The sequence below is a fragment of the Acanthochromis polyacanthus genome, chromosome 14, assembly GCF_021347895.1.
Source record: "Acanthochromis polyacanthus isolate Apoly-LR-REF ecotype Palm Island chromosome 14, KAUST_Apoly_ChrSc, whole genome shotgun sequence".
Lineage (NCBI taxonomy): Eukaryota > Metazoa > Chordata > Actinopteri > Pomacentridae > Acanthochromis > Acanthochromis polyacanthus.
The window spans coordinates 25,953,164-25,966,653 of record NC_067126.1 but is presented as its reverse complement, the minus strand read 5'-3'; the positions used below and the strand labels follow the sequence as shown (position 1 = coordinate 25,966,653).

Genomic DNA, 13,490 nt, shown 5'->3' with positions numbered 1-13,490 from the left:
ACTTTACTCGATCAGCAATAAAATACAACAAAAACGTAAAATAGAGCATCTGCTCTTATCTCATTCTTTCTTTTGCACACCTACATGCACAGTTAGGATGGAGGTTTGTCTACACAGGACAACAAGGAAGCAATGTGGGTGGGGTGTGTGGGATGAGATGCGGGGGATAAGACACTGATTGGATCTCCAAATATAATTTTCCATTAGAGCTCCCCTCCGCCAAGCCCAGAGGCTGCTTCATTAAGGAAATGTAATGATTCCATTCATTATCTTTAAAGTGATTTTCTGACGTTTGTCACTGTATTCAACCCACTTGTTTTTGATTCCAACATGGATTAGCAACATCAATATGCAACAGGTAGGCTTTGAAGTGCTGCTAACACAGAGAGAACTGGTGGGCAATTCAATTACGGTACTAGTGGACCGCACTAATGTAAGTCTATAGTCTTCAAAGACTCATGGGGTGTTTCTCAAAATAGTGCATTCTAAGTTTTAAAACAGAGTACTTTTTTTTAGTTTTATGTGTCTGAACTGAAAGGAAACTCTAGTTTACAGCCATACTAGCAGCCCTGTGAGGATAAAACTAAACAATACTATCAGCATGCAAACATTCTGATATGTAATATTTGCCATCCTATTTTAGCATACTGCACTTGCTAATTAGCTCTGAAAACACGGTATTTCTAATTAATATCAAAATAGAGTCCAGAAATCTGTGTGTAGACGATGTGCTATTAACATGCTTGGGTAATATTTTTGCCCTGACAAATACGTACACTCTGTACAGCAGATAGACGTCCGTAATGAATAAAGCAAAAGATTGACAGCTCTGAGCTCATACAGGACCCTAATTTAAGTGGTTGCCATGCCAGCTTCACAGCAGTCAGTGACTCCATGTTACACCACAAGCTCTTAGAGCAGCTCCATGAATAATTCACCATCTTTAAGAGAGAAGGAGAGTCCTTGCTTGCAGCATTTTGGGAAATTTAATTCCGACATCCAAAGCTGTCATTTTAAGAAAGAGATTCAACAGCTGTAACAAACAGATTCTCACTGACTTTAAAGACAATGATTGTCCTCAAAGAGCCAGTTTTTGACGAACAGGAGGCAGAAAGCAGGTCAAACCTCCCACAATCCTCTCCGCTGCATCTTGTCCTCGTTTGCAATTCCAATTGAGTGGTGTTAATGATGATCCAACTGATCACTGATGATTAGAAAATCGCAGCAGAGACAGCATTGTCACTCTGGGATCTTTTCCCAGATAAACGCACACAGAGAAGCAAAGAAAAGCTGCATTTCAGTAACCCACAGCAATTATCACCGCAGTCACATGTTTGAATTAAGGGTTTCAGCTAAAGTGAAGCTTCAGTCATTGTCTATCCAAAGCATTAACAGCTGCAGCTCAGAGGACCACATAGTTGATCACCTGTTGCATCAGTGTAACACACCTGTTGCTCTCTGCTTTACTTTAAGGTGAAAAGGCAAACCATCAAGCCTCATTATTTATTTTCTGCAGGACAAAAGAGCAGGGATGATTTTCACGACTGTTTAATCTTTGTAATGAAAATGCGGACACCTTTCTCATGCTGTTCTATGCACACAAGCAGACGCATGTACATTTACGGATCTTGGCCAAAATGTGGCTAATGAGAATTAAATTTGTGGGTTTAAGTGAAAAATTAAAGAACGAAAACTATCCTCTTTCCTCCAACATACAAACTTAGAATAAAATTCATATTTAACTTTCTGCCAAAGGCTTGGCTACTTTCACACACAATACTTTGCTACTAATTATTCTGAGCTATAAACATCCTTCAAAAGCAAGCACACAGTCTCTGTTGCCATGCAGTGGCAAATACTGTGACAATCCAGGTATTTTGTCATTGCCAGACTCCTGTGCAAGTGCTGATAAATTATGCAAATCGACTGGCATTGCCGCCCTGGTGTAAAAAACACATCTAAAGTAGGTTACAAACCGTCTGCACTGAAATATTTCTGCAGCAGAATAGCTGTTTGGGTCAGAATCTCGCATAAACATAACTTTAATGTGCAGGCTATCTGCCCTAGTGTTTGCATATTTGTGTCTGTGTAAAGAATCTAACAAGCATGATGCACAAGAGCAGTCGTTTTCCGACATTTTCTCACCCATGGCTTTGTAATATCCCAGATGGCACTAATAGAAACATGAATTCTGGCAAAATACAGGTCATAACCTAGAACATGACAAATGTACAATCGATTGCACTGATTTTAAGTAGGTGATTCTGATGACAAACAGAGCTTGTTCTCTTTTTAACAATTGACAGATTTTTAAAAAATCCTTAACTTATCCTGTCGTAGTTTAAGTATCAATGTATAGTCACTACTCATTAATATTTAGCTATACAGTCTCCACTACACTCACACTATCAGTGGAAACGCATCCAGCATCCCCTGCCAGCTAATACACATCTAACACAAAATTGGCGAACAATGCTACATACTATTGAACACTAAGCCAATTTTCTGCTGGCATCCTAGATCCTTTTTTCAGTTTTGAGATAAACTACAGTCACTTAATGTTAAAACGCTGGCATGAAGATCCAGACTAAATGATCTGCAGAGTACACACAGACTTTCATGTTTTTATCACACGCTGCAACCAGCCAGAAACCAAAAACATCACCCTCACATACACAACATCGCCGAACCTTTGTGTATTTCCTCATGTTTGATATGAACTGTGATTTTCACACATTTGCACTGAAAGAGCCACAGGCATGTAAAACACACCAGCATACACGCACACTCACTCAGACAGTTGCTGTGTGAGTGTGTGTGGCCAGATGGTCTCACAACTAATTTACAGCTGTGGGAAAGGAAAAGAGACTTGGCGTTTGATGGGGAAAGATGGGAGAGTCTATCCTTTAGGGGGAAGCCTTCAAGTTGTTTTGCTCAGAAATATCCCACACAAGTCGGCCGCATTTCCCCTGACGGGGGGGCTTCAGTCCAAAGCATTAGCCAATTGAAACCCTCTCTTTAATGACCAGACCATTATTGACTGTAATTGGTCCATTTCCTTGCAGGACCTCAAAGCCAGAACACATACAAGATGCACACACACAATCTTCTGCACAAGCAACATTTGTTAAGACAGTGAGCTGCTTGTTACCTTGCAAGAAAAAAAAAACAAGATTTACATAAATACGTTCCTGTTGTTTTCATTTACATAACGAAGACTAGCAGCCTAGTTGTCCCAGTCAAAACCAGAGAAAACACGAATTGAGCAAGTGAACCCCTCCTCAAATGAAGCTGGATTCCTTTTCAAACAGATTCCAGTTCACATGAAGCGCTGTGTGGTAAACAGATGGATTTGGCTGCAAAAGGAATTTCATATTCAGACACACAAGCTGAGAAAATTTCACACCATAAAAATCCTCCTCCATCTGGTCAGAGGTTGATGTGTGTGAGATCTAATTGCTTGAGCTCAGCTTTGCACCTTTTTAGGGATAATTAGGGAAAAACAGAATGAAAGAAAGAACTCTTGGAGTCCGGAGTCGGCTAGTGCTTGCTCACATATTCCTCTCTCTCCTCCCTGTATGTGACGCTGTCTGCCCACCCACTTATAAAGTGAGAGAGAGAGAGAGAGTGAGCGAGAGAGAGAGAGAGAGGAGGGACATAGAGCAGCACACAGAGCCAGTCTGTTTTCAGCTCCTAGTTCTCTGCCAGACAGCACTCGCCCATCCACCATCACACACACTTACACACATTCACTCTCACTGCACGACAGCTGACAACACCTTCCCATTTTCTCAGCTGCACCACAGACCCACACAGTCAGACCTAAAAGAGAAGAAGAAGAAGAAAACCCGACTCGATTTGTCCTGTACACACCGACACGCAGACACACCAGCTCTGAGGAGGCTGGGTCGAGGCTGGAAAGGGTGACTGGAGAATGGAATGGAACCTCAGAAGGATGGAAAGTGAACTGAGGCACATCAACCCAGACCTGCTGCAGCCCAGCAAGAGCTTCAAGAAGCCCTCCTCAGGCACCATCACCCTTAATGTAGGGGGGTTCCTGTACACCGCTCACCGGACCACCCTTGGCAAGCAGCAGGGGTCTTTTCTAGAAGAGCTTGCCAACGGTAAAAAGCCAGTTCAGCACACAGATTCCATGGGCAACCCATTCATCGACAGAGATGGTCCGGTTTTTCGCCATGTGCTCAACTATCTCCGCACCGGAGAGCTGCAGCTACCTGACGACTTCCGGGAGGCGGGGCTCCTGCGTCGGGAGGCTGATTTTTACCGTCTGACTGAACTGGTGGAGGCCGTGGTCGAGTGGGAAAGCCAGAGGGCAGCCCTGCGCGAACCGGCGTTTTTGGAGGTGACGGATAGCCACGAGAGGTCACAGGGCCTTAAGGTGTACTGCAGCGATGCCGGCTTCATCGACAAGGTCAAAGGGCGGCTGGTGCAGATCTCCAAGAGCCGACTGGACGGCTTTCCGGAAGAATTCGTGGTGTCGTCCAACGTGATCCAGTTCCGACACTTCATCAAGTCAGAACCCGGCTCCCGCCTCGTTCTGAAGGAAGACAGCACATTCCTGTGCACACTTGACTGTCTGAAACTAGAAACAGTAATGCTAGCGCTGAGATCAGGCTTCAAGCTGGTCACCAGCCTTGACAGCAGCAAAGGCTCCGTGGTGGCAGCTGAGGCCCTCCACTTTGTCAAGTAGAACGGAGAGAAACAGAGGGAGGAGAGAGGGAGACAGAGAGAGGAAAGAGTAGTGCCTGATTCCACATCCACACTGCTAATGTAAGACACTGGTTTGAAAATGTCGTAAGATGTGCTAAGCTGTAACGTGTCATTTGGTTGAAGGAGGAGAACAGGTGGGTGGGACTGATTCACAGAACAGTGGTTTACAAACACAGGATATAACAAGTTTTGGGTGATCTTTATTAGTAGAACGGCATTTTGGCACCATCCTTTGCACTGCTTTGTAAGCTAGTATTAATAGCATTCAGAGTGATCCAGATTATCTTAATATTAATGATATCTGAATTGTATCTGATTAGGTATTACACAAAGCATCAGTAATATGGAAGAAGAGCCAAATGTGAATTCTTCTTTAGAGAAAGTGAATGGAAACTGAGACCGACAGCTTTATCAGTGGATTTGTTTCGACACAAGAAATGCTTCTGCTGCTTTGTCAACGGCTGCAAAAGCCTTCAAAACCAGGCGTGATGTGCACTGTTGTGCCATTCAGCTTTTACTACAGTCTGTGTGTGCGTGTGTGTGCGTTGCTATACACCGTGTGTGCTGTGTTTAGTTGGTTTAATAGCTTGTGTGTAGTTTATTAGCTTCTCTGGAGCTTGAAGGAAAAACCACAGCTCATTAAGGTTGTCTTGGATGGACAAACAAACTTCACATCCAAACGTCAAGCTAAGCTGAAGTGCAAAGAACTGTGACTATTGTAAGGGCTTTGAACCTAGCATGATGCATGTGCACTAAATAAACTGTGTTTGTTAGTGCTGTGAGCCTCTGTGAAACCGGTGCCACAACAATGCCTTTTACTTTCAGTGTGAATATTTTACAAATAAAAGTGAGACCAAAACTCTCGGCTCAGTGCCACTGCTTGGTGTAACAAGTCTATAATTAAATACTGCCTGTGATAATATCTGGTGTTGCTAAGCTACATATTTCATAAAGCATAAGAGAGCAAGCCTTGTAAATGTATTGGAATCACGACTATTTTCCGTGTATCCAGCAGCATAAAACATACTTTTAACTGTATAATCTTGACCTGCCTGATCTTGCAGTCTGTACAATGTGTAACTGTTACAAACTGAGCCAGACAGGAGCATTGATAGTGTTACCAATGAGAGATATACACAGACTTGGCTCTCACTGAAATCTTTTTAAAGGTGAAACACTCATCCAAATGTCAAATTTTGCACTTTTTCGCACGTTAACTGCTATTTTTCCTACCTGGAACCTTCAAGACAAAATGTACAAAAGCAAGAATCAAGGAGCCAAAAATAAGAGTGTGTGGCATATTCTTTGTCTTTACACATATAAACCATCAGAACAGTAGAGGGTGTAATTTTCCTGGGTTTCATGTGCCAGTTTAAGTCCTGCTGTGCACAACCTGTAAAATGACTTAAACTGTATAAACTACTTAGAAAATTGCTTTACATTTGGTGTTATATATTATACAATTATAACTGTAAATCTAGACAGGAAATCACAAAGCACAGCCACGTAATGTTGTCTAATATTACAACATCATTGTAGATACTTCAAATGTGATCTGTATTATATACTTAAAATCGGTTGAAAAGGAAAAAAGTCTACCATAAAATCAAAATAATGTGAACTGTATGTTGCACATACTAAACAAACTTGCCTAATTGGGTATAGTTTGAGTTAGCGCCAGAATGACAGGCTTAAACATAGACTAAACTTTAAGGAGAGCTAAATCTGATAGTGACACAAGTGAAATGTTCTTGATGTTTTTTACTGGCTGAATATCACTTATTGGTGATAATCCTGTCTAGAAGTACTTGACCAACATCTGACCCCTAACACTGATTGAACAGTCAACTCCTAAATGTAAACATCAACTTAATACAGTACAAAATATTTTTGCTGTTCCTCTATGTGGTTAATATATTACTAACATCACTGTCAGGATGTTCCAAGGGCAACAGAACAAATCTGACAACGCATAACAGTGACACAGTGTTCTAGAGCAGTGCAACTGGAAAATGAACCAGAAGAGGCGACTTTAACAGCCGTTTCTAGTCTGACGTTAAGTTAATCTTTTGGGTTTTTTTGTCGGGCTCCTGTCTGTGAAATAAAGAAATTTTTGAAGCAAAAAAGAAAGTCTTACAGATATATGTGATTAGAGTTCCTGCATGTTCATTTTTACAATGTAATCTGTGAGCAGATTTCTAAGACAGCAGGCCTAAACTTGTCTGACAACAGTCAGTACTAATTTGTTTTTATAAAGTCATGTAATCACATGCAATAATGTTTGTCAATTAGCAGTCTAATTAAAACATGTTTAGCTTGGATCTCACCTGCTACAATAATTGACACAGTAAGTTGTACTGGCTCGCTGCCACCACTGCAGCAACTTTACCTGCAGGAGCCTTTGGGAGTCCCTTCAAACCCTCCCGGTTCTGGTAAATATATTTGGCATTTTAAAAGTGGGCCAGTCTGTGAGATAAATCCTGCCCTTTTCCCTCAAGGAGGATCTCTTTTTAGCTCTCTGCATCGCGCTCTGATGTGTGTCATCATCAATGCTAGAAGTAATAAACTATTTTTTCTGTGTGATAATTTTCAAATCTAACTTTAAGATATTACGGCTGTCAAACGTGATCCCCTTCTTAACAGGAGTAGAATTAGTCCAACAATAAGTTTACTATCCTGATTTGATTAGGTCATAATTAGTCTCCTGTGAGATGATGTGGGAAACCCCTAAGCTTGTGAAACCTTAATAAACTAGCTGGGAAGAAAAAATAGCAAAAACTAATCAATTCTAAAACTTTTCCACCACGATGACGTAAACTGACAAGATGATCTAAAACTTGCTGGTGCTTTGATTTTATCCAGTATAACTTATGTTAAATATTATAGAGTAGATGTGAACAAATGATACAAAACAAATAGTATTTACACTAATGACAATTACAGAAACAAGGGATGAAACACAGAATAGAATTTCACTAAAACTTTAAATACGTATTTAAATTAAATAAATAAGTTGATGGTAACATAATGAAAAGGATTCTCCAATAATTTACTAGTAAACTCCCACAAACATGGACAAGGGGGAAACACATTTAAAAGGAGTCTATCTCCAAATTATCTTCACAAAAAAGAAAAGAACAAAAAACAAAAAACAGCACAGCCCAATTTGAAGTTTTTAGAGGACAGAAAGCTGCTCGAAAGCCAAAAAAAAAAAAATCAGCTGTGTTTATCACAGTTAGACATCTGGAAGTTTTTTTCCACCATAATAATCTCTTCTTACCTTAAAATGACCTAGATGTAACTCCACACTGCAAACACTGTAAAACTACTCTGCACCACACAATGACAAGCTGCATGTTCCTTACAGGAACTAATTGTGAAGAGGAATAAAGACACAGGAAGCCCGGCCTAGAAACCCTGGAAGTCTGAATATTTGTTTCTGAGACCGTCATCAGTGCTTTGCAGTTTCAGGGTGCAAAAGTTCAGCTCTGGTGACAGCATAGTACACTCAAGATGTCGTTTCCAACTACAAAATACACAATAATGACACTTCAGCAAAGTAAAAAAACAACAACTTGATAGTCAACAGAGGGGGTCTCTAATAAAATCCCCTAATTATGTGTAAAGTCAGTGCCCTTCAAATAAGCACTTAAACACATCCCCTAAATAAATAAATCTATATCAAACTAAATATATTATAATGCAGACAAAAAGAATATTAGATGAATGTACTTTAGAAAAGTATGAGTTAAGATATGCGTGTTGGAGTAATACAAACTAAAGATTAAATCTGACCTACCACATTATGAATCAATATGTTGACGACAAGCCAACAAATAAAAACCTAATACTAGTTTGCAGTGGCTGTATTTAAGCATGTAAAAGCTGCTCTGGCACTGGCTGATGTTGCCAGTGCCAAAGCACATGCAAAGCAAGCCCAGCCTGGATTACATCCAAACAATGTGAAGCAGGGATGCGTCAAGACCCATTTATGGAAACTTGTAGGAGTGGAAATGTTTAAATTTAATTGTTCCAATCATTGAAAAGCCTTCATCTCCTCTCCAAGCTAGAGTGCAAAGATCTTTCTGAACCAAGTTAAAGTGCTTCTTCCTATCTGCTGGAAGTCCATGGTTACAAAGCATGTATATTTGACGAGGAACAATCAGCCACGTTTGAATGAAGCATCTCTCACTCTACCGCTAACTGTGCTCCCCCTGCACGGTGGATGAAACCATCTGCTCTGGCAGGCAATGTCGTCAAACCAGCAGCTCAGCCACCGTCACCCCCATCACGACTCATACACCCACACCAACCTCTGGCATTAAGCGAGCCTAATTCACAGCCCACTCCTCAAAAACACGCACAACAAACCCAAACACGTGCAATAAAGTAAAATGTGAACCCCTTCAAGAGCAGATGCCCAGATGTCAACCCTCGCTCTGCCACTTTACTGTCAACAACATCAAACCTAAGCTTGTTTTTAATTGCAGATCAACTCCATGCATTTTTTATGATGCTGACTGGTTTACTTATTAGTGGCAGGGTCAGTGTGATCCACGCTTAATCAAAAGCAACGAGGGTGGCAGGAGGTGCAGGCAGAGAAAGAGCTGGAAGCGGTGCGAATAATTCAAACCATACCACGATGAACCGTCTTATCTCCATCTTTTCACCTGTTGCCAGGCAAACTCAAGTCCTACATGATTCACTTATAAGCTGCTTTTCCCTCTGTCTCTCTAACACACCCCTCCTTATCACGACGTGTCAGTTGTACGGTTGCCACTCAGCCAGAAAATTACTAACACGACTCAGATTTTTATCATTAAAGTCCAGAAAGGAGGAGCAGGGACAAAATGATGAAGAAGAGGGGGAGGGGCGGTCAGGACACTTCCACTCAGACAAAGAGCAGCAGCAACCATTACACACCAACAATAAGGACATAAGGAACACATGCAAAGAGGGCAAACACTTGGTTTAGAGAATTTCTTCCATGCACAAAATGTATGTTGAGGAGACTGAAGCTGTAAATAGCTGATATTTTAAATCTGAGCTTTTCCATACTAGACATTCAGCAGTGTTTTCCCCAAAGAACTGTTTTTCTTCCTCAGGGTATTACAGCTTGAAACAGCATTTACACTTAAAGAAATGCATCATTTACCTCCATTTTTCTACAATAAAAAAACACTCCAGTGGTGTGAAATCAATTCCTACATTCAAGAATTTTCAAAAACACGTAAATATTTTAAACTTAGAAACAAAAAATGACATTTCCTATAAGTTTATATTCTACTACTAGTATAAAGTTTGAAAAATGTTAGTGCACAAGTGATGAAATAAGCCGTATATGGGTTATGAAAGAGTACGGAAACATCTGAAGACAGCAAATAAATAATAAAAAATGAGAGGATGAAATGGGGGCAGGCAAGAAACAAAGGTGACAGAAGCAGTAAAGAGCGCAGATCTGAAATAGAAAGATAGGAAAAGGATCTCTCCGGAAGAGCAGAGGCAGTGAGACAGAGCAATGTGGAGGAGGAAATCAGAGCCAACCTGCCCTCCACCTTTCTACTGTGAGTGTGAAAGTAGTAATCAATGCACTTTGACACAATGTGACATTAGAGGCTGCAACAGACAAGTTTGTGCGTGCACACAACACGATGTGCTGCACGTATCTTGGAGAAATAAGAAAATAAAGTCAGTGTCTTCAGTGAGACATTAATGATATGCTGTTTCCAGTCCTCAATGTATGCCCTGCAGAGTATATAGAACTATGAAACACTCGGAACAGAAACGAGAGAAGCAGATGAAAAAAATGTGGTGCGCTGAATTTCATTCAGATATGGAAAGACTGTATATCTGAGCATTAATTTAAACATATCTGGGCGGCTGCCAAAGCTCAGGCTCAAACAAACCGCTATGCTGAGCAAACAACCAGACTGAGAAAAGGAGGATATAGTAAATATTTACCGAGGACTCCTAGAAAGATATTATTACACACAGCCTGACCTAAAATATGCACCATTAATTGGGTAGTGCTTTAAGACTTCCCTGCTAAATCTGGCCTGCCTTCAGTGCCTGAATCTGACAGCACAGTCAGCCCAGGGTTGATTTGGACAATGCAGAGCAGAAACTCCCCACTGACATCCACACTAATGGTGGGCAAAAAGCTTTCTACAGCAGAATCAGGCAAGTTTTATTACTGTTGAGTAAAACCCTCCCACACAATACAAAACCATTTTCTTTCTCAGACATCTCACACAAAGACAATACGAACCTATGGACTGTGTGGCCCGTGAAGAGAAACCTCTGTGCCATCAGATGTGAACAACACTGACTCTCCCTAATAACATTTTTTTTTTTAAAAAGAGCCAAAATCAGCCAGAGTTTCCAACCAGCTCATGCACAAGTCTAACAATAATGTTATACTCTTCATTCATGTGTCAGTGTGCATGACTCCCTACAAAAGCAATAGCAGTCTCTCATCTACATCTAAAACCCCACTGGTTCAGGTCAACTGAGCTTGTGGATGTTAAATACAGAAATGGACTGTTAGAGTAAATTGGACTCTTCATTTGAAATGCAGCAGTGAAGAGAGAGAAATAAAGCACAGGACAAGATCTCTGACTCGTACTCAAAAAGACGGATTGCTGAAACGGGAGCAGTAATTTTAGAGAAATAATGCAAATGAAATTCTGAGAAAATTGTCACATCACTACGGTATATAGCTGTCATTTTATAATGGCTTTGAGTACATTTACTTTTAAAGGATCCATTTAAACAAGATAACAAGAAATACATTTACTGTAAAGTCAGTGAAATAAAATCTATTGACGTAATGGGCTTTGTAGACAGCAGCAAGGTTCATGAAAAGAAGTAAACCTCAATATTTCTATACATCTGCGACTTTTTAAAACATGAGCTAAAAAGGTTACTCATCGTACAATGACTTACACAGTCAGGGTATACCCCATCATCAAACTGTCTGTGTGGAGCCAAATTAACATCAAAAGGAACAGTCTATGTACCGGCAAAAATATTAAAAAGCAATCACCAGCTTTGTGTTGTTAGAGAGCAATTCTTCCCTACACTAGAAACAGCAGTTAAGGAGAATATCCACTTAAGTTAGCCTATTTTACAACCAAACAGTTGCTAACTTTGCTACATAGATATTTGTGTAGTGAACTACGTTAATTGTGCATAAAAACAACATCACCTAAACTAATGCTGGTATCAGATGTGGCTTGGTAGTTAATGCTAGACTGTGATCACACGTTAAGTCTTTTTAAATGGAAACTGTTCGTCAAAGAAAAAACAAAAACAACAAAAAAAAGACATTTAGCTTATATACATCTAATGTTAATGTTAGGTAACCAGCTAGAGTTGGTATCAAGAGGAAAAAAAGAGAAAAAAAGAGCTCTTTGAACCTGGAACCTCTACTATGAAGCAACAGGCTCTCTTTGTTTTCTGGTTTCACACAAAGCCGGTTATCAACCCAGGTTTTCTAAACTCAACTATGACCCTGTCCACACGTATCCGGATAAGTCTGAAAACGCATATATTTTTCTCCGATTCGGCCTGTCATCCACACGTAACTGGAGGTTTTTGGTTCTGAAAACGGAGGTTTTGAAAACTCCGGCCAAAGTGGAGATTTGGGAAAAACCGCGGGTATGCGTTTACATGTGGACAGACATAACCGGAGTTTTAGGAGCGCTGACATCACTGCCTGCGACAAAACTGCTGTGACGTCAGACATGCGACCTTTGTAGACAATCGGAGCAGAATGGACGCGCTCAAAAGTGTACTGGTTTCAACAATGCTACAAGCGCTTTTTGATCGTTTGATCTTACAAGCTCATTTACTGCTTCACCTCGAAAAGCATCAGAGAAGGAGGACTGCTGCGACTTCCGCTATTTTGCACCTGACAACTATTCCACGTCCTTGGCATGTTCGACGCGAGAGACGCCGCCGCCACTCCGGATACGTGTAGACAGAGATTTTTGTAGAAAACGGAGACGTGTGGCCGCAGATTTTTTCCTAAACGGAGGGGGGCGGATATTCGGTTTTAAAAATATCCGGATACATGTGGACATGGCCTATGAGTGCATCCAGATCACTAAACACAAACATGTACAGGTCAAAAGCTGCATTTTTCTCACAGAAGGAAGAAAGTGTAAACCATTACGAGGAGCTGGCAAAAAATTGCCAACTGTGTGAATGTGTAAGTTAAAAGGTTTATCTATATCACCTTCCCATCATTAAGGACAGAGAAATGTGACTGTAGTTACAATTGTGAATAAGCCGCTTTGTGTAGGTTTCTTATTCAAGATTTAGTTTATTATAATGCAACACAAGTTTGTATTGACTTCATGCTACTTATGAGAAAGACATCATTTAAAAAATAAATACGCAACAAAAATAACATTTTTTTTGTGGAAGATGACCTTGGTAATCTTACATTCAAGCTCAATCCTATAGTTTTCAAGGCAGTTTGGGCCATATCCTTTATGCTTCATCCCTGGCATACAGCTTTGAGAGTAAGTTCAGAACAAACAGAAAAATGTCGTTCAAACCTGTAAGTCGGTTCACTGTGAATCTTATGTCAAGAAGTACAAGGCTTTGGTATTTTAATCAGTTTCTGTTTTAGGATTATATCGCCATACAAAGGCATATGGAACAAAGAAATGGCACTAGAACCTTATCCTCTCACTGTCTGTGCACTGAGCTTCACAGGATCCACCACCAAAAGATTTGTCACTAAGCGGTGT

The 13,490-nt window shown here is 40.5% G+C and overlaps 2 protein-coding genes across 2 annotated transcripts in view; one reads left to right on the top strand and one right to left on the bottom strand.

Moving 5' to 3' along the window:
* LOC110964389 (general transcription factor IIF subunit 2-like) overlaps positions 1 to 13,490 on the bottom strand; it is a 49,175-nt gene that overhangs the window by 20,480 nt on the left and 15,205 nt on the right. The gene's annotated exons all lie outside the window — the stretch shown is intronic.
* Positions 3,635 to 5,590, top strand: kctd4 (potassium channel tetramerization domain containing 4). Its single transcript, XM_022213100.2, has one exon. The coding sequence runs from the start codon at positions 3,935 to 3,937 to the stop codon at positions 4,709 to 4,711; it is 777 nt and encodes a 258-aa protein (XP_022068792.1). The 5' UTR covers positions 3,635 to 3,934; the 3' UTR covers positions 4,712 to 5,590.

What these genes read in the sequence shown, in the direction of transcription:
- kctd4 (XM_022213100.2), top strand. Translation starts at nt 3,935, where the DNA reads ATGGAATGGAACCTCAGAAGGATGGAAAGTGAACTGAGGCACATCAAC.